The sequence below is a fragment of the Mauremys mutica genome, chromosome 1 (assembly GCF_020497125.1).
Source record: "Mauremys mutica isolate MM-2020 ecotype Southern chromosome 1, ASM2049712v1, whole genome shotgun sequence".
Taxonomy (NCBI): Eukaryota; Metazoa; Chordata; order Testudines; family Geoemydidae; genus Mauremys; species Mauremys mutica.
In genome coordinates, this window is record NC_059072.1 from 70,584,730 (window position 1) to 70,606,309 (window position 21,580).

General features: G+C 40.1%; 1 protein-coding gene across 3 annotated transcripts in view; it reads right to left on the reverse strand.

Moving 5' to 3' along the window:
- NAP1L1 (nucleosome assembly protein 1 like 1) overlaps positions 1-21,580 on the reverse strand; it is a 61,357-nt gene that overhangs the window by 21,724 nt on the left and 18,053 nt on the right. For all 3 annotated transcript variants that reach the window (XM_044979357.1, XM_044979350.1, XM_044979368.1), the window contains exons 2-4: positions 14,899-14,935; positions 13,855-13,943; positions 10,815-10,917 (exon numbers count right to left, since the gene is read on the reverse strand). In XM_044979357.1, coding sequence (XP_044835292.1) covers positions 10,815-10,917; positions 13,855-13,943; positions 14,899-14,915 — 209 coding nt within the window. In that variant the 5' untranslated portion in view covers positions 14,916-14,935. The remainder of the gene's footprint in view (positions 1-10,814; positions 10,918-13,854; positions 13,944-14,898; positions 14,936-21,580) is intronic.

Consider the following 21,580-nt stretch of genomic DNA (forward strand, 5'->3'; position numbering starts at 1 on the left):
TCATCCACACAATCATTCATTCAGGTTCTGTATAGATGTTATAGTTACCAGCCTAGATGTTGCTCATGCCAAGTTACTGGCCAGGTACCTTGGTCATGAGGATGGAGCCGAGTCTGTGTCAGATGCATCTGATGCTCCTGGAGGTTGGTATCAGAACCATAGACTCAAAGTCCTCAGTCTTTAGAGTCCAGTTTTATAGGGATTTTTCCCTATGTTAGTTGATAGGAGTTGCCTCATTCTGCTGTTGCTAAATCAATCAGCAGATGGCTGGCTCCATTCTGTCAGATGCTTGTTTTTCCTTCCTTTGAGGTGTGGTGGGTCATCTGGTTGATCCCACTTGACACCTTCTTCAGCCAACACTGAATTCTTCAGACTGGTAACTCCCTAACCATTCAGTCACATACATTCTCTATCTTAATCACATCTATTTCACTGTTTTGGCTTACTTAGAGTTAATTAATGTTTAACAAGTTTTATACAAAGTATTTCTTTGAGCAGGCTTCACACAGACACAGCTGGTGGCTTGCAGGTTAGAATCACAAATTTACTTTTAACATAAACCTTTAGTTATGAGGCATCAATTAACAATAAGTCATTTTTCATATAAACCATGTCTAATATAAACCTTCTTTAATATCCCTACATAATCCCCCTATTATGTAGGGATATTAAAGAAGGTTTATATTAGACATGGTTTATATGAAAAATGACTTATTGTTAATTGATGCCTCATAACTAAAGGTTTATGTTAAAAGTAAATTTGTGATTCTAACCTGCAAGCCACCAGCTGTGTCTGTGTGAAGCCTGCTCAAAGAAATACTTTGTATAAAACTTGTTAAACATTAATTAACTCTAAGTAAGCCAAAACAGTGAAATAGATGTGATTAAGATAGAGAATGTATGTGACTGAATGGTTAGGGAGTTACCAGTCTGAAGAATTCAGTGTTGGCTGAAGAAGGTGTCAAGTGGGATCAACCAGATGACCCACCACACCTCAAAGGAAGGAAAAACAAGCATCTGACAGAATGGAGCCAGCCATCTGCTGATTGATTTAGCAACAGCAGAATGAGGCAACTCCTATCAACTAACATAGGGAAAAATCCCTATAAAACTGGACTCTAAAGACTGAGGACTTTGAGTCTATGGTTCTGATACCAACCTCCAGGAGCATCAGATGCATCTGACACAGACTCGGCTCCATCCTCATGACCAAGGTACCTGGCCAGTAACTTGGCATGAGCAACATCTAGGCTGGTAACTATAACATCTATACAGAACCTGAATGAATGATTGTGTGGATGAATATGTGTGTGTGTGTGTGTATAAGGAATAAGTAGTAATGGAAACAAGTAGGAAATCATTGTCTTTTGTTTTGTTATGGTATTTACAATAAATGTGGCATCTTTGCCTTATCCCTCTTAATAAGATCCTGCTGGTTATATTGGTACAACATTTTGGTGGAGAATAGCGAAAGGGGGATTATTGGTATTTTTGCCTCACTTATTGTAAACCATTCTGTGTGCACACAACCAGCTCTACAGAGCACGGTTCTATTCTTGGTTAACCAAAACTGCTGGCCCCCGTGTGGGTAGCAGGAAAATAAAGAGCTCATAAAATTATTGACAAAACCTGCTGGCCCCCGTGTGGGTAGTAGGAAAAGATTGTTAACAAAACCTGCTGGCCCCCGGGTGGGTAGTAGGAAAAGTAAAATTGTTAACAACCTGCTGGCCCCCGGGTGGGTAGTAGGAAAAGTAAAATTGTTAACAAAACCTGCTGGCCCCCGGGTGGGTAGTAGGAAAAGTAAAATTGTTAACAAAAACTGCTGGCCCCCGGGTGGGTAGTAGGAAAAGTAAAATTATTAACAAAAACTGCTGGCCCCCGGGTGGGTAGTAGGAAAATTGTTAACTAAATCTGTTGGCCTCCGTGAAGGTAGCAGAAAAAGAAATATATATATATATATATATATATCAGGAGCAACAAGAGGGTCCCAGGGACCAGACAGTGCTGCTCGCTGAACAAAATTTAAAATGTTTAAGAAAAGGCAAGGGAAAACAGTCCCAGAGGAAGAAATGAAGTCAAAAGTAGCTTCTACCTCACCTTTTATTAAAGAGATAACGCCTTTTCAGCAAATTCTCCAAAGATATGGGCACAGTCCTTGGACTGAACAAGCCCTTGCAGATATCTGCACCATTTTGGACCTAGAGGATAGATTGGCCCAATATATCCTCATATGCAAACCCCTAAATGCAGTAAAAAGAGATGCTGCAGGGATCTGGCTGCTGTGGAAGGCTTGTAATGACAGCTACCTCCACCTAGCAGCCTGTAAAGAGGAGAAAATACCTCTAAAAGAAAAACTATCCCAATTGGAAAAAGGGGTAGAAAATTGGAAAGTAATGGCACATTGGGAAAAAGAGGCTTGGGACCCCCGAAAAACATGGGAAGAAAATATGTGAAACAACCATTGTAAGCTGCTCTTTTAGGAATTAAGGGTTATAGTGCTTAATATTTATCAGTTTGGTTTTTGTTGTTGTTGTGGTTGGTTGTTGTTCACAACTGTTGGGAAAATGTAAAAAAAAAAAAAACTGCATTAAGATTTACAAGCCTCTGCTGCAAAAGCAGAGAAATAAAAATGTATGTAGTACTCAAACCCAGTTAGATGCCCTTAAGGTTGGGTACAGAGAGTTAAAACAGCACTCTCAAATCCTACAACAGCAGTAACATCAGAAGAAGGAACATTTGAGACCCCAGAAGGGTCAGGTTTTTGGGACCCCTCTGGAGAGTGGGAAGGGGAATATTTGGGTAGATTCCTCCTCCCAGGGGCAGAATGCCATTGCAACAGTAACAACAGTGCCTGCTTCTGCCTCAGACCTCCAGGCCATGGCAAAGTGGCTGGGGATTTTAAAATGAAATCTATTTATTTTTTTTGCACCACTTAATTAGCATTTGTGCAGCCCCAAGTACCAAACACACTGTGGCAGAGACTAAGCAGGGTCTGCCATGTGGAAGCACTGTGCTAATTTATTTTTAAGCTTTTATCTTTCAGGCTCTAAAACCAAAACATCAGGAGAGCTGGTACCAGCTGAAGAGTTATAAAATACCATGGTTATAGTGTCGCGACAAAGTCTGTGTTCAGTGTTCTGTGTTGCATGTTCTCTGTTGCATGTTCTGTGTCTGTCTCTAGTGGTGTCCTGTGCTAGCATTGGGTCCAAAAAAAAAAAATACTACACTAGACAGAGCAAATGTCTTTTCCTCTCTACTTCCCCCATGTCCATCCAACTTATCAGTCACCACTTGTGTCCAAACCACTTTGGTCCCCAGTGCATCAGGTTTATTTTTTGTTAGGTTTTATTAATACATTTGTATTGTTAGTTACGTTTGCTTGTATTGTTAATTCCACACTTTTCTCTATGCACTCTGGTTCTACTTCCCCAAGTCCTAAAGGGTAGTTCTTGGGCCCCCATAACCTGTAAGACCTTGGCCCATAATTGCAGAGCCTCATCTTTCAGGTCCCCAAAAACCTCTTAAGTACAACTGTTAAAAATAGGGAATTCTGCAACATTTTAGCAAATAAATGTTAGTTTAAGTCCAAATCAGCTTAATCTTGCATGACAACTGTGGTCCTCCTACAAAATCTTATTTCTTGTGTGTGCTTAAGGAGGTCCTGACCTCAGTAACTTTTATTGTTTGATGGCTATTGCAGCATCAAACTTGGGCCTCATCTTATGTGTCTATGTACCCAATTATTGTAATGGTTATGGTTTTATTGTATTCCCAATTATAATAACTATAATTGTTTGGATTTATGTTTAGGTTATATCTGGTGTTTAGTCAATTGTAATGGTTTTAGTTATATTCACCTGGTTATAATTGTTTGGTTTGTTTACAACAGATCACCTGTGCCCTACCATGACAACAACGACTGTAATAATCATAGATCAAGGGGCAGAGTGTTAGCAGCCCCCAGTAGATAAATGTAAATGCAATATCAGTACTGTTTTTACTAAACAAATAACTTATTACTGGTATAATATATTCTTTGGATGGTCCCCAACCACTACTGGCATCCTATCAGTAATGCTACATCCCTTAATAGTTGTCTTAGTATTAAATTGTATTTGTATTATTAAAATGTTTAGCATGTGCTTTTGGATAAAAAGAATGTACAATAGATTGGAATCACAAACCCATGTTGCCTCACAGTACCTTCTTTTAAACAGGTTACATAGAAAGTGACACTAACGAATATATGTATATCGTAGTGTCAAAAGGGGGATTATGTAGGGATATTAAAGAAGGTTTATATTAGACATGGTTTATATGAAAAATGACTTATTGTTAATTGATGCCTCATAACTAAAGGTTTATGTTAAAAGTAAATTTGTGATTCTAACCTGCAAGCCACCAGCTGTGTCTGTGTGAAGCCTGCTCAAAGAAATACTTTGTATAAAACTTGTTAAACATTAATTAACTCTAAGTAAGCCAAAACAGTGAAATAGATGTGATTAAGATAGAGAATGTATGTGACTGAATGGTTAGGGAGTTACCAGTCTGAAGAATTCAGTGTTGGCTGAAGAAGGTGTCAAGTGGGATCAACCAGATGACCCACCACACCTCAAAGGAAGGAAAAACAAGCATCTGACAGAATGGAGCCAGCCATCTGCTGATTGATTTAGCAACAGCAGAATGAGGCAACTCCTATCAACTAACATAGGGAAAAATCCCTATAAAACTGGACTCTAAAGACTGAGGACTTTGAGTCTATGGTTCTGATACCAACCTCCAGGAGCATCAGATGCATCTGACACAGACTCGGCTCCATCCTCATGACCAAGGTACCTGGCCAGTAACTTGGCATGAGCAACATCTAGGCTGGTAACTATAACATCTATACAGAACCTGAATGAATGATTGTGTGGATGAATATGTGTGTGTGTGTGTGTGTATAAGGAATAAGTAGTAATGGAAACAAGTAGGAAATCATTGTCTTTTGTTTTGTTATGGTATTTACAATAAATGTGGCATCTTTGCCTTATCCCTCTTAATAAGATCCTGCTGGTTATATTGGTACAACACCAGCTCTTGTCCCTCCAAATAGAAGTAAAACTACACTTATGCCTAAGGACTTCCCTGGTCTGGAGCTTCCCTCTCCACATAACTCCTGCTGGGCCCTGGCATTTTATAGCATGTTGAGTGGGGCCTCAGTGAGAAAAAGGTTGAGAACCCCGGGGAAAAAGAGTATTAATTACTCAACACAGGACAAAGCAAAAAGTTAAAACCCTTCCATTGCTGTCCTATCAGTGACAAAATAGTGATTTCATGATTGGATATTTTAAAAATATTTTATGCACTTTCACGAAGAGAAAATTTGGAAGACTGTCTACCCAAAAGGAGTGTGTAGCTAAAGTTAGGAACTAGAAAAGATTGAGTGCATTAGCATTTGCCTACTTTATTAAAGAAGTACGCCATATTGATCAGAACAGACTATAACCAGACAGCTTTTATTCTTCTTCTCACCTTCAGCTTTAAGAAGGGAGAGACAACTGAAGGCTCTGTTAAGCACTGGATGTGACTAAATTAAGTAGTTTGACAACTTAAGTATCTAGCACTGCTCTACTCATATTGTATTACTTACAGGTTCCGAGACTATTGCAACACTAGCTTAGTTTTAAAATGTAATATTGCCACCCTTCCTCACCATCATTCTTAGGGTTGACAAGAATGTACCACCCCGACTACTAAGATGTCTGTTAACATCAAACAAGTGAGTTTCCCATAGGTCACCAATAATTCAGCATCAAGCTTTTGCTGAAGTAGAGGTCTGCAATATGCAATACCAAACAAACTTATTCATGAAGGTTCAGAAAAGTTCTTAGCCACCCAATATGACATTTACATTCAGTTATATTCCTTTCATATGCTCTAAAAGAGATGTTCTGAAATTTAAGGTCAAATTTATCATTAATACTCCACTGCAATTTTAACTTGAAGGAATGGTACAGTGAAAAAAAATCAAAAAGGTTAGTTGTCTAAAGATGTTAATAGAAAAATGTTAGAAAGACTTTTGTTGAGACAGCATATGATAAGCACTCATTTGATGTCACTGACTAGAGTAACATTTTGCAAGAGTCTAAGGACACTGGACAGGTCCTAGCAACTGTACATTATAAGCATCAAGAAACAAATACACACATCTGTTTCTCTGCATCAGAGGCTGTCAGGCTAATATTGGACACAATGCAAATTCAAGCCAGAGTAATTTAATGCAGGTTAACCCCTTTTACAGGAACATCTGAGTTCCTTAGTATAAATCATATTGAATATAAAAGTAAAATGCAGAACTGCTAGTGCCAATTAATTTCCAACTTCAACTGAGATTTATATATCCATTATCTTCATATGCCTTGTCTTTTCACACAGGAAGTGTCACCTATAAGCAGTTTTATAAAAGAATTATGCAATAGCTCCAAAGAGAGGCAACAGGTCCAAAAGAATCAAAGCTGAAAGAACAAACAGATACAAGATGACACCCAGCTAGCACTTGGTCCTCTGAATGCAAGAGAATGTAATGAATGTATGGGTCAAAGGAGAAGCAGGGCAAGTCTCCTCAGGTTTGTCTGACCTACAGAAAAATTTTAAATCAGCTTGTGGAGCCAAGCTTCATTGGAATTAGTATAAACATGGACGGAGGAGCAACTGACTGGTTGCAACAGAACTAGTAATACCTAGACTTGGCCAAATAGAATGCTCTTCCATCTGAAAATGCCAATTTGTCAAAACCTAAACATTCCATAGGAATGTATTGATTTCAACTGAATTTCAACAGAACTTGCAATGGAAGCTTGCTTTTCTGCTCAGCTCCTCAGCAGCCTGGACTTCCAGATAGGCTGCCTCAGAGTTGGGGCTCCCAGAAGCCCAGAGCTGCCTATAGCCTCAAACATTCTGAAAAGGTTGAAACAATGTTCCCACTTTTTCACAACAGAATTTTGAAATTCTTGTTCTTTGCAGAAAGTTTCAAAATTGTTTTTCCCTGTTTTGAATAGAGGGGATTTTTGAAGTTCCCCGTGGACAAGGTATTCCCATTTCTGGCAAGCTCTTAAACAAAAAGCTAATTTGTAGCCTTTTTACAAAAAATAATCATTTGGGGTGGTCCACGGCACGCATCAGCCCTTTGGAGGAAATCAAATTAAAACATTATTTGAAAAAGACTTTGCTTCTCCCATTAGGCTTGTTGTAAGCCTCACCTGCTTATTCTCATTCCTGATAGATTATAAGGAGCATACCTGGACAGAGGAGTTAACAGGATTTTTAGCCTTAAGTTTCATACCAGCTGGACAGCAGAAGGGGATAAACAGTAGTCCTTTAAACAAGACCCACCAACCAGTGGCAGCTTGAGTCTCACCTCAGGCAGACATCTGGAAAGGTTTGGGAGGCATACTGCTAATATCTGTCAGTCAGGGTTTGGGATGGGAAGGAGAGGGGGAGCTGGAGAATACAGACATACCAGTCTTTGCTCAACACAACAGACCTACATTAGCATAACTATGTCGCTGAGGGATGAGAAAAATTCAAACCCCATAGCAACATAATTATACCATCGAAAGCCCCTGCGTAGACAGCTCTACGTTATGGGAAGAACTTCTCCCACCGATAAAATCCACCTCCCCGAGAGGTGGTAGCTAACTACATAGACAGGAGAGCATGCGCTCTCTTGTCAGTTTATACTCCTGGGCAAATTCTACACCACACTGCATGTGCGCAGAATTCATGTCCCTCGCAGATTACTTCCCTGTCAGTCATTTTTCTGCAGGGAAGCAAAGGGAAGCTGCAAAAGCAGTCACGCGCCACTCCTAGTAGTGCAGGTACATCATTTCAGGCACCTAAAGCAGCCGGCAGAGAGGTAAATCACCACAGAGCTGAGGACATCCCAGCCAGTGGCTCCATCCCCGAGCCAGTATCAGCTGCAAGTCCCATCAGGGCTGGAGGCAGGAGAGGACAGGACTTACTCTTCCCCTGCAAGGAGTGGCTGGGGCTATGTCAGACCTCCCCCAGCTGCAGGAAGCTCAGCATCCTCCCCTTCTTCCTACCCCCATCGGTCCTCAGTTGTAGGGGGAGGGGTCACTGTATGGGGAGCTGCTCCCCCATCCACCCAATCTGTGGATCTAAACATCCCATACCCAGACACCCTTGCCAAGCCTCATGCGGCCCTCCATACCCAAACCCCACCCCACTGAACCTCAACCCCTGTCTCTGGACCCCCATCCCTGCACCCAGAGCCCCCGCACTGAGCTCCCTTTATTCAAACCCGTATCTTGATGCCCCCCTGCACTGAGCCCTCACATCCAGACCCCCATACCACTGACCCCCAACTAGCTGCATCCAGACCTTCCCCCACCACCCAGACCCCCCTGCTGAGCCCCAAACACCGTCACCTGGAAGCCCCTACAGAGTCCCATCGCCCCTGCACCTGGAACGCCAATAAGCCTCTGTGCATCCAGATCCCCCCACACCTAGACCCCCCAAGTGAGCTCCCTGCATCCAGACTGTCCCACACAGAATCCTCTCAGATCACACCTGGATTCCCCTCTCCCCAACCCCCCCCACACAGCGCCCCTCCACACTTGGATCCTGCCTGGTTGAGCCTGCCTGCCCCACACCTGGTGCAGATGGGTAGGGTCCCAGGGTGTTTCTGAGGCAGGCCCAGACCTTGTGCTGTGTCAGGATCAGGTGCAGCCACACCATTGAGTTAAATGATCTCCCACCTTCATGCAGCCAGTGGCCTGTGCTCCCCACTGCTGTGCTGGAGCCACTGCATTTATTTATTGACAAATAAAACTTGCAGAATTTTAAAATATTGGGTGCAGAAGTTAATTTTTTAGCACAGACTGCCCTCAGGAGTAGTTGGAGCATCTTAATTAAAGCTACATCAACTGTATGCTGTTGCAGCATTATAATTGTTGACTTGCCCTAAGTTACTGTAACAACCAATAAGACTGTCAAGGTTTTGGGACATAGACCATGGATGAGATTTCCCACACCTGGCCCTGTTCGCAACTACACACTGCAAACATTTCAATGCACTACTATTATCCCACAAGATATAATGGAGGGGGGAGGAACAATGAGCAAACCACATCATAGCCATTTGGCCTAGTAAAAATACTGACTGCGACTACTCCTAGCTTTGTCACTGGCCTACTCGGTGACTGGGGGCAAGTCATTTCACCTCTGTACCTCAGTTTCCTATCTGTAAAAAATGGAGATACTGATGAAAAGCACTATATAAAGCTAGGCCTTTTGATTACATACCTACAGTACCTTATCAGCTGCAAACTAGGTAAAACAACTGCCCCAAGGACCACTAACTCCTTTTAAACAAAGAAATGTTTGTTGGTAGAAAAATAAAAATTAAAAAAAAATTGGATATTAAGTAGCAAAAACCCCATAATTAACCCAGAATTCAGGTTGCCTGGTGGTAGCTCATGCCCTTCTAGAAAAAATTCAGAGAAACTCAACTGAAAAACAAGAATCAGAGTAAGGTAAACAACAATGCAACTTTAACTCTGCCCATATCAGAAACACTCCCACATTGGGTTGGGGGTGGGTGTGAGGGAGGGAAGGGAACACCTACTGACATGACTGGAGCAGTGCCCCATAATGCCCATAACACACACAGTGACAAGGCAAAGTGCAGGTAATGAATAGGTGCTACTTGCCCTTGCCCGACACTCCAACACAGACTACTCCCCAGACAGAATGCATGCTTTAACAACCACTTCATACCCTTCCACAACCCACTGACACTTGCATATACCACCCAAACCTGTACTTCCTCAGACCCATCATTATATCCACCAGCTGCTCTCATATCCCATCTCATGAGAGCACCCATGGCAAGACGACCCTAGAGCCCTGCTACTCACACAACCTACCAAATTCTGTATTAAAGTGATGCAGAGTAGAACCTCAAGGTACATGTGTATCTTTCTTTTGACAACATATGTTGGGGGGAAGGGAAGGGGAGGAGGAGGAGGAGGAGGAGAAGGGGGACAGACCCAGTTCTCTTCTTATCACAACTACAGCTCTCCTAAGCTGCTCCAACTTATTCCTCCACCATTCAATACAGCTACACTCAACAGTGAATGCAGCTGTAGTCCATGCAGATAATTCCCAGGGGCTACTGCCAGTTCCTGGTGGCAGAGTTAAGGATGTGCAAGCATTAGCCAGAAAATGGAGTTAAGGTATTCTGCCATTTGAATTTTCCTGAACTCTGCATTCTGGAAGTGCATGAGCTATCAACTGGGCAATCTTAATGCTGCATTACTGAAGTTTTATGCTATTTAATCATTCTACACGTTTTTCTGACCATACTATAACAAGGATATCAGGAAACAAATAACTCAGCACCCATATTACAGAAACGGATCCACGCTTTTAAAAAAAAATAGCTCCAATTCTTTCAGTAATAAATACTACAAGACTATGAAAGCAACCTCAAACAGTTAAACTTCAACTTAAGTAAAACTTAAATGTACCTCTGCAAGTCACTTTAACATGTCAGCCCTACTTTAAGCTCTTTACCAAGCTTCCCACCTTCCCTTCCTCAAATTAAAAAACAAAAACAAAAACCATATGAGAACTCAGTTCCTGCTCTCTTCAAAATGTTAGGTTCTCAGATATATTTGGCCCCAGCGGGTAGTTTAGGATGTATTAATACTATTTGTCTGAAAGCGAAGAGACTGAGTGGTGTGAACTCTTCCACAGAAAACAAGATTATAAAAACAGATACTTAACTACTGAATGAGAACAAGCTGTACCTTTCTATATATCCTGTAGATGTTCCTACCAGACCATCAAGTCTTTCCTGAAGGGCTGCAAGAATCTGAGGATTTTGCATCATCTGCACAGTCAGCTGCCGAGCTAAGTAAAACCAAGAAGAGGAGAGGTTTTGCAAATGCATTATGCTAATCTTGTAGACAACCTGGAAAGAAACTTATTTTAGTACTAGGGAAAGATGCCAGGTTGACAATCCTTGATATCTGAACCCTTTCAAAAGGAAATGCAGCACAAATAGGAGCATTTCACACTTCCATTTTCCCACTGACACTGTGCCTTAAATATCCTATTAAAAATGTTAGTGAAGATCCATCTTATTCTGATCATTTTGAAAGACAGCTGAGTATCTGGAAAATCTAAAAGTTGACCATTCTAAAAAAAAGACAGACAAAGCTTTGAGATTCTTATTTTATGAAAAGTTGATCCAGTCATTAGAATAGAAGTTCTTGCTGAAAACACAGGTTTACAACAGGTCACCAAAAATGCTGTCTTAAAAAAAATAAAGCACTTTTGTTCAACATTTCAAACTAAATGATGCAAAGACAGGTATGTATATCTTCATATTGATAGGTATATCTACATATATTATTGGGGGAGGGATAGCTGAGTGGTGAGCATTGGCCTGCTAAACCCAGGGTTGTGAGTTCAATCCTTGAGGGGGTCACTTAGGGATCTGGGGCAAAATCAGTACTTGGTCCTGCTAGTGAAGGAGCTGGACTCGATGACCTTTCAGGGTCCCTTCCAGTTCTATGAGATAGGTATAAAGAAATGCAAGATACTGAGATTTGTACTTTTTGCTTTGGGCCCAGGCAGGGACTGTGCAATAAGTCAATATTCTTCCAAAAACAACAATTTCTGAACTGTCAAAACTCGAATTGGATTCAGTAACTGCCCTACAAGTCTCTAATTTATACAAGATTTCACCAAAAAATACTAGTGAAATTAAGGCATAAGTGACTTATTAAGCAGAAATATTTAATGTGCAGTAGGAACAAACTGCCGTAACAGATCAGACCAGCGATCCCTCTAATCCCATATATTTATGTATAATCATCTATGACTGGTCAGTACCAGATTCTTCAGAGGTAGGTGCAAGAAATCCCATCATTTAAAAAAATAAAATAAAAGTAACTTTGCCAGTGGAGAAGCTGCTTCCTAACCTCCATCATACCTTGAATCAGGGAAGTTTATAGCCTATAAAATGTGTTCTCTAATGTAATTGTAACTGTTCTCATTATCCATATTAATATTCATCTTTTAATTCTTACCAAGCTCTTGGCCTCAATATCCTGTGGCAATGAATTCCACACGTTTATTATTCCAAAATGCATAAGAGTTTCCCTTTTATCAGCTTTTTTTTTTTTAAGTTACCTTTCACTGAACATCCTTGTTCTCGCATTTTCAGAGGTTAAGATGTGTGTATACATACACATACTTCTAAACCCCTCCTATTTTTGTGCACTAAATTAAACAAAGTCTCGATCTTTTTAATCTCTCCCAGAAGTGAACACACTACTTCAGATGAGGTTGTACCATCTTTGCATAAAATTGCATATTATTTTCTGTCCAATACTTAATACATTCTAAAATTGTTCACTGTTTTGACTGCATTTACACATTGAGCAGAGGTTTTCAGAGAGCTGTGCACAACAGCAGTCCAGTCTCTTTCTTGAGTGATTGCAATTTAGATGCCAGTAACATGAAGTAGTTCAAGTTACTTTTCCAAAGGGGATTACCCTGCATTTGTCAATGACAACTTGTTTGCCATTGAACTGTTCAGACAGCTTTCTTAGATCTTTCTAGTTCTTCCATCTTCTCTATACTTAAAACATGCAACTGAAACATCTGCAATTTTATCACAATATATTAAACACCAGTTCTAGTACAGCATTTTAGGGCACTCAACTGTCAATCTTTTACCATGTCGAAAAAGTGACCATTTATTCCTACCCTTAAAAGTTTTTAATCCCTGAGAGAACTTCCAACTCTCATCCAAGACTACCAGGTTTCCTTAATAGTATTCAGTGAAGAACTTTCAAACAGGCTCTTGAAATTCCAAATAAATTATGTCAAACGGGTCTTTTTTACACTCGCTACTTTGTTTACATGCTAAAGGCCAATAGGATTAGAAAAGCATAATTTTATTCTATTAAGTTCTGCTGGTCAGTCCCTATGATATGGGTATTTTAGAACTCTATTTTTATTTATTTCAGCCAAGTTTGCCTAGTACTGAACTTCCCTTAGTGCCTTTTTACAGGTAGGTAACATGCTACCCCAGTCTTCAGCTATAAACGCGGATTTTAACTTGATTGTATGCTTTTGTTAGCCATTAAACTATTTCACTCAAGTTCTTTGGGAATTCTTTAGGTGTTATACCATCGGATTAAAGGGAACTTGTTGCTATTTATCAACCAGTTACTTTAATTTGTTATCTTCAGCAAATCCAGCAATTCTACTGCAGGCTTCATACTGCTAATACACTAAAAGCATTTCTTGCCATTTGTTTATATTTTTACCTCTTTGCTCTCTTCAAATTCCATTTTCACCCTGCAAACCAAACTACATTACATGAGCAGGACCAACTTTTTCCACCTGGACTGTGTCATGCAAAATGTACTACTAACTAGATATAAATGGGTATATTTTTTTGGACCAATTTTAGGTATATGTAGATTTCTACTAATCGTGACTGAATTGTTTTGAAGTTGAATGTTTGTCTGTGAAATTAAGACAAGCGAGCAGTAAAGTTCATTTGAGAGTACTGACAGAAAAACTGACTGGTCAATGACTGTGGTTCACATGGGTAATGTTTTGTGAACTGCTGCTGTTTGTGATTAAAAAAAGAATGAGAGCAAACACAAGCATGAAGTGAATGATCATTAAAAATCCCTTTGAGTAATACCTTTCTGGTTTCAGAATTTAAAAAGCATTAAAAAATCATTTTATCATTTGCATTCAGTTTAAATTGAGGCGTGAAATCCCTTTAGAATTTCTTTTGATTTAAGTATGTTACAGTGTTACCTTTACTGTTGGCATCCTCGCCAGTTTCTTCTTCTTCCACTTCTTCAACATCTTCCATATCCTGTTGGTCAAGTTCAGCCTGTTCTTTGCTAGTAGAAACATTCAATTCAAGAGTTGAGGTTTGTTTGTTTTTTCCTTTTAAGCTAAAGGACTTGTTTACTAATACAACTTGTCCTGAAAAAGCTGAAGTTACAGATATTGTATTAGTTCCCAGTGTAACAACTAAGCTGATGTATTCTGTTTTGTGGTTGGGTTTTTTTTTTTTTTTAAAAAACGTTTACAACTTCTTTCCACCAGCAAATTTGACCAAAATAGTAAAATTCAAATTGGAAACTTTCCACACCAACAATTTCACTTTTACTATCCTAATGAGCAAATAATTTAGTGGTTTACATACAAGACTAGGAATGGAGAATCAGAGTTCCAATCCTATCCTGGGGAGAAATGCCCTCTGTGAACTTAGTCAAATCATTTAAACCTCTACCTCTGGCCCAACACTTCTCCCTCTGTAAAACGAGACTAACTCTACAGCACTATTAGATCACAGAAACTGTTTTAAACACAAGCCATAAGTTTCACCCGTATCCTGTTTAAAGTAAGATTTTGCAAAACTTTAAAACTACAATATCACTTTTGAAGTATGTTTAGTAACTGACAATATGTTTGGAGGAAGCAGACTGACAGAGCCCTACATTTTGGCTTAGCACTACTGACAAAAAGACAGGGGAAAGAAAAGTAATGTTTAACATGACTGTTCAATGCTGCTAGTTTTAGTAATTTAGTACATTAGTTGAATTTTATTTTGTAGTTAATAGAACATTGCTAGTTTACATTTTCCTTAATAGCTACTGCAGTTACAGTCCCAAATGAGCATGTAATAAAACAAAACATGAATCTATTTAGATATTTGCTCATTTTACACCAACCTAATATATACACCTTAGAGAAAAAGTTATTTAGAAAATCACAGCAATTTAAAATATAGGATTAATCAATTCATACACATTTTTAGTCAAAGTAAAATGTCCAAAAGAGTATACTTACTTGTCAATGTCTGCCATGTTCTCAGACCTCAGAAAGCCTTAGAGAGAAAAAAAAAAGTGTTAGATTTTATATACAGAAATTACGTACACCAAATATGTACATTAAAAGAGACGTTTAGGAACTGCATAAGACATACTATCAGAGTTTTCAAAGCTTATCAGTAGTTTACAAAATAGTTACTATGCTGAGGTCACAGAAGTACCCATTTGTTAGGAGTGCACACTGCACAGAATCACAGAAATATAGGGCTGGCAAGGACTTCAAGTTACCAACTCCAGCTCCCTGTGCTATTACAGGACCAACTAAGCCTAGATCACCCTTGACAGGTGTTTGTCCAACCTGTCTTAACTTCCAGTGATGGGGATTTCACTGCCTCCCTTGGAAGTCTATTTCAGTCTTTCATTACCTTTTTAGACAGTCTTTCCTAATATTAACCTAGATCTCCCTTGTTGCAGATTAAACCCATCGCTTCTTGACATACTTTTAGTGGACATGGAGAACAACTGATCACCATCCTCTTTGTAACAACTCTACATATTTGAAGACTACTATCAGGTCTCCCTTCAGTCTTGTTTTCTCAAGATTAGCCATGTTTTTGTGCAGTAGGAACAAACTGCCGTAACAGATCAGACCAGTGATCCCTCTAATCCCATATATTTATGTATAATCATCTATGACTGGTCATGCAGGATCTTCAGGTTGGTAAACTTTTTTTACTTCATACTTCTTTCTTAAGGACTGCCTGTCTTCCTTCTGATTGTTCTTGAATTCTCAATGTTCGAGCAAAAAATATAGTTGTTACTCTACGGTACTACCACCATTTTAGATGCAGTTGTGATAAAAATAAATAGCTGAAATAGGCAGATCTTCCTTTTACAATTTTATCTTTAAAGTAGTACTGAGTGTCAGTAAAATGCAATGACTAATACTAAATGAGCAGTATGGTAATAATTAAACAACTGCATTGACTTATTTTGTTTAGGAGAATCCATCCTCAACATACAGGATTCTGAAGATCACCATCATTTTCTATAGTTTCAGAGTAATCTGCCAATGATAGTGTTTCTGTCACATCATGTATGTCACATAACCACAGTATATCACCTGTAGCAAAAAGAAAAAAATCTCCATAATCCAGAAACAACCATAGATAAGTTTGTGATAAGAACCAGATTACAAAAAAGTAACTGATGAAAAAATTGCCCAGTTTGTTCATGCAACAAAATCTCCTTTCCGTATGATTGAGAACCCACACTTCATTAACGTGGTTCAGTCACTAAGACCAGGATATAGTCCACCCAACAGAGCAGATGTTGCAGGCAAATTGCTGGATAAAGTGTATGAAAGAGAAATTGAGCAGTGTGCAAAAGGTCTAGAGCAGGGGTGGGCAAACTTTTTGGGGCGAGGGCCACATCTGGGTGAGGAAATTCTATGCAGGGCCGGGGCAGGGCGGGTGGAGTGCGGGATGTGGAGGAAGGGGCTCAGGACAAGGGATTGGGGCAGAGAAGGGGTGCAGAGTGTAAGAGGGGGCTCAGGGAAGGGGGTTGGGGTACAGGAGGGGTACGGAGTGCAGGATGGGGCTCAGGGCAGGGAATTGGGGTGCACGGGGTGCAGAGTGCAGCAGGGAGCTCAGGGCAGGTGGTTGGAATGCACAGGAGTGCAGAAAGGGGCTCAGGGCAGGGAGTTGGGTGCAGGAGGGGTGCAAGGTACAGGCAGAGGGCTTAGGGCAGGAAGTTGGGGGGCGGGGGGCAGGAGGGGTTTGAGCTCCAGCCCGGTGCCGCTTACCTAAAGTGGCTCCGGGGTGGCAGTGGCGCACACCAGGGCCAGGGCAGGCTCCCTGCATGCCTGCCCTGTCCCCACGCCACTCCAGGAAGTGCTGCGGCCCCTGGGGGGGGGGGGGGGGCAGAGGGCTCTGCGTGCGCACATGGAGCCCTCAGAAGAGGGCTGCTTCTGAGAGCAGCGCCGGGCCCGCAGCACCACCAGGGGTAATCCCGCGGGCCGGATCCAAAGCCCTGAAGGGCCGGATCCGGCCTGCGGGCCATAGTTTGCCCATCCCTGGTCTAGAGGGTAAAATTGTTAACCTGAGTCTTGATGGGTGGAGCAATGTCCACAATGATCCTGTTGTATGTGCTTGTGTGACAACAGAAGAAGGGACTGTCTTCCTTACAGAAACAGCTGATACATCAGGAAATGCACACACAGCAGAATACTTACAAAAAAGTAGCAGTAAAAGCTATAACAAACTGAAAAAAAAATTCAGATGTCTAGTACGCAGTTTGGTCACAGACAATGCTGCAAACGTATCCAAGATAAGAAGAAATTATTTAGAAGAGAGTCCCAAGCTAACATACACTTGCAGTGCTCATTTGATGCACCTCCTAGCCAAAGACTTCAGTGTTCCAGAAATAAAGGCTAATGTTGTTGAAATTGCAAAATACTTCTGTAACGATGACTTTGCAACAGCTACTCTGAAAAAAGTGGGAGGAACCAAGCTAACGTTCCCACAAGACATGCAATGGAACTCAGTAGTTGTCTGTTTTAAGCACTATATCAAGAACTGTCCTGATCTGATGACCATTTGTGAACAAAATCATAAAAATAAATAAATAAATAAACGGCACTGTCATAACCAAAGTTCTTAACATTGGGCTTAAGAGAAATCTTGACCACATGCCAAGTACCCTGAAGCCTATTTCTGTAGCCTTGAACAAAATACAGGGAAATAGCGGTTTTACTGCTGACGCTGTTGACATTTGGAAGGAACTGAGTGAGATCTTAAAAAGAGAAATATGCAATGACAGAATTACAAGCATTAAAAAAAAAAAAGAATGGGACAAGCACTATATCTAACTCATTTTCTTGCCAATATTCTCAATACCCAGTACCAAAGTCAAACCTTAACTGCTGAAGAAAAGGAGCTGGCTATGACATGGACATCCAGCAATCATCCCTCCATAATGCGAACTATAATAAACTTCAGAGCTAAGGGTGAACCATTCAAGAAATATATGTTTGCTGATGATGTTTTAAAGAAAGTCACACAAGTGAACTGGTGAAAGTCACTTAAGCACATGGATTCAGAGACTGTTGAATCTCACTTTTAAACAGCAGTAGCTTCTTTTTACAACAACAGAAGAATATTTTCTTCCTTTTGACTAATTCGTTCCAAATTGAGAAATCTTTTGGGACCTGAAAAAGCAGGAAAGCTTGTTTTTCTTTTCCAGATTATAAACGAAACAGGAAAATGAAGGTGAAGATGACTGAGTTAGCTGCAGAAGCCAATGTTTTAAGTTTCTCATGTTGACCTGGCTGACATAGTTGATTTAATTTGTTTTTAAATATTTCATTTAAACTATTTTAGTTAAACAATTTTAACAAAAACAAACCTGATTTTAAAAAACTTGAATGTTTAAAATAAAAAATTCATATGCTTGTTTTGTTAAAATATTATATGTTTGTTTTATTTAACAAAAACAACATTATGTATTCTGGATTTTTTTCTTCAACAGCAATTTAAATGTCTGTCTGGTGATGTTCTCCTCCTAAAACCTAGCAAGAAAATCCTCCAAATATTAATAAATTAACCTGTTGAATTGGAGCTAGTTCACCGCCCAATGACTTCATAAATATCTGCTTCAATTACCTTTGGTAAATAAAATAACCAAACAATCATTCATTTTCTGATATAGCTGTAAAGCTAATCTGAAAAGTTTTCAAAATAAGTCACTTAAAAAACATGCAATGTGTACCTTCTGAAAATGAAACCTACATCTATCTCTGAGTTGTGAAGAATATGTATTAAGGTTATAACCACCAACAAGAATGCACTTTTATGTAGAAATCCTTGATTAAATCAAGTCTTCCTGACTAATGATTTAAATCAAATTCACCCTGATTTTCAGGTAATTGAAGAGCTCCTGATGAGCTTACTATTCTCATCTCTCCTTTATATCTGGATAGTTTGCAGCTGTGCCTTTAGTACTGTCTCCTTGAGAAACTACCAGCTCTCTTGAACTTTTCTCCTTAAATTTTTCTTCGCATGGGATATTACCTACCAACTCTGAGTTTGTTAATGACTGCTTTTTTGAAGTCCTTATTCTGCTGCTCACTCTACTTTCCTCAAAATCATGAAATCTCTTATTTCATGATCACTTTCACCCAAATTGCTTTCCACTTTCAAATTCACTACCAATTCCCCATTAGAATCAAGTCTAAAATTGATGTTTGCCTGGTTACTTCCTCTACTTTCTGGAACAAAAGTTGTCCCCAGCACATGCCAAGAACTTATTGGAAATTGTTTTGTCATATTACTTTTCCAACAGATGCCTGGGTAGTTAAAGTCCTCCATCACAACCAGGCCAAAACCTGGATATTTATGGATCTCTCTGTTACTTGTTCTAGAAATACCTCATCCACTTACTCTTCCTGATTCAGTGGTCTATAATAGACCTCGACAAGGACATCACCTCTATTTTCTAGGCTTTTATCTTTATACAGAGACTCAACTGTTTTGCCTCCCACCTCCTTCTGAGCCTCAGAACAAGTGTATATATTCTTGATGTATATTGCAATACCTCCTCCCTTTTTATGCTGCCTGTCCTTCCTGAACAAGCTATATTCCTATCAATAATCCAGTACCACTCCAAGTCTCTATGATGCCAATTACATCATAAATTTAGCTTATATACTAATATTTCCAGTTTTTTCTGTTTATTCCCCATACTCCTTGCATTTGTGTACAGACATCTAAGATGTTGATCATATTCCCCCGCTGATTTCACTCTTGTTGCTCCTATGACCCTGCTGTAATTTTTCATGTCCCCCACAAACAGCAGTTCTGATATACATAGTTATGGTATAAGGTTGACAATTGTTCTCATGCAGGTTGAGGTAAACCTATCATATATTGGTTTGCTACACTTTCCCAATGAAGTACTAATCATGTTTATACAATGCCAGAAGCTGCAGAAATATACCATATTTTGAAGATGCTTTCCAATATGAAGAATACAAACTAGATTACCAGCAGGTATGTTATATGACTAAACCAATGAGCCAACTGACTCAACCGCAGCACAAAACTCAACAAAAATAGAACCTTTTGTGACGGAGTGCGCTTACTTATAGTAGCATAGCTAATCAGTACATTTTTGCTAAATGGGTCTCTAGTCAAGGATGTCTTGAACAAGATAAATTTCTTCAAATATTGGACATAGATTTTGCTTTTTCATGGGTTCAACTTCCATCTCACCCCTCATATTAGACCTCTGGGGGAACTGACAGAATATTTACAGTGCCAGTGCATGTCCAATTTCAGACAAATTTGAAGATTTCATTGTTGCTATTAGGTGCTCAGAATGTTTTGCTGCTAAGCTATTTAAGGCAATTAACTCCCATGTCTTCAAAGGAAAGAATCTAATCACATTGGTGAAGGAGTTTTCAAAACACCTAGATACCATGGTGACAGGTGCATTCAAAATACTCAAGGTAAGCCTCAACTTTCAAAGCTATGCCTTACACACCAGAATAATTTTTAATTAGAGATTTATTAGGACCTGAAAACTGAAAGCTCCCTCCATCAAGTCTGCATAACATAAGAACCACCATACTCCTGGGGGAATTCTGGACCACTGCACAATGCAGAATTTTGCAGAAATTAATGTTGTGCATGCAAAATTCTCCCCCACCCCCATCCCACAGAAATGGGCTGGAGAGATGTTGGCTGCCACTTGGGGCCGCTGGACCCACCACAGCCCAGCTTGCAAATAGAAGACAAGGCCAGGAGGAGGGGGAAGGAACTGGAGGGTTCCCAGCAGTTGCAGTTCCCAGTATTCCCTGAAGGAAGGAAGGTGGTGGCATGCAGGAAACTATGCAAGCCCAGGACCCAGCATCACGCTGTTTCTCCCTCTGGATCCTGGGCTCTAGAAGGGTAGGGTCTGCGAGTGTCTGGGCCTGCAGCTGGCCTTGAGGAGGAGCATGGCAGTGTGAATGTCTGGGCTGAGGAGTGGCACATGACTAGGTTCAGGGGAGGAGGAGAAGGGCAGAGAAGAACTAGGGGTGTGTGTGTGTGGGGGGGGGTCTTTAAAACTCTACTCCTGTTGGAATGTGTGCGTCTCCGTATAGTTATGGACATTCTTGCTCACAAGTATTTTGAAATAAATCACCAAAATACTTGAAACTGGTGTGATTATATACTGCTATTTTGACAAATAAAATTTGCAGAATTTTAAAATAGTGTGCAGAATTTAATTTTTTGGCACAGAACTCCCGCAGGAGTAAACCCAGTATGGTTTTAGGGATTCTTGAAGAATGCAAGTATTAAGACATACACTGCATTTTCAACTAACAAACTGGTATGTAACATTACTATATCTGCCAAAGTACAACACAGGATACTTGGTGGTAACATTTTAGGGTTAAAACGTCATAACACAAAGTTCACATTTAAATGTGTGCTATATCACTACTGCCAGCTTCTCACTCAATACCAATACGTGTTTATTTCTTGGATTAGAAACCTTTTTTTAATACAGTAACTTAGGCCAAATGCAAACCCTCCTGAAGCCATGCCTCCACTGCTTCTGCCTATGCTATTCCAGCTATACTACTAATCATGCTAGCTCGATTAGAGTTAGAACAAGTATGCATAAGAGAGCAGAAGAGTCACACCCCTAGTTCATGC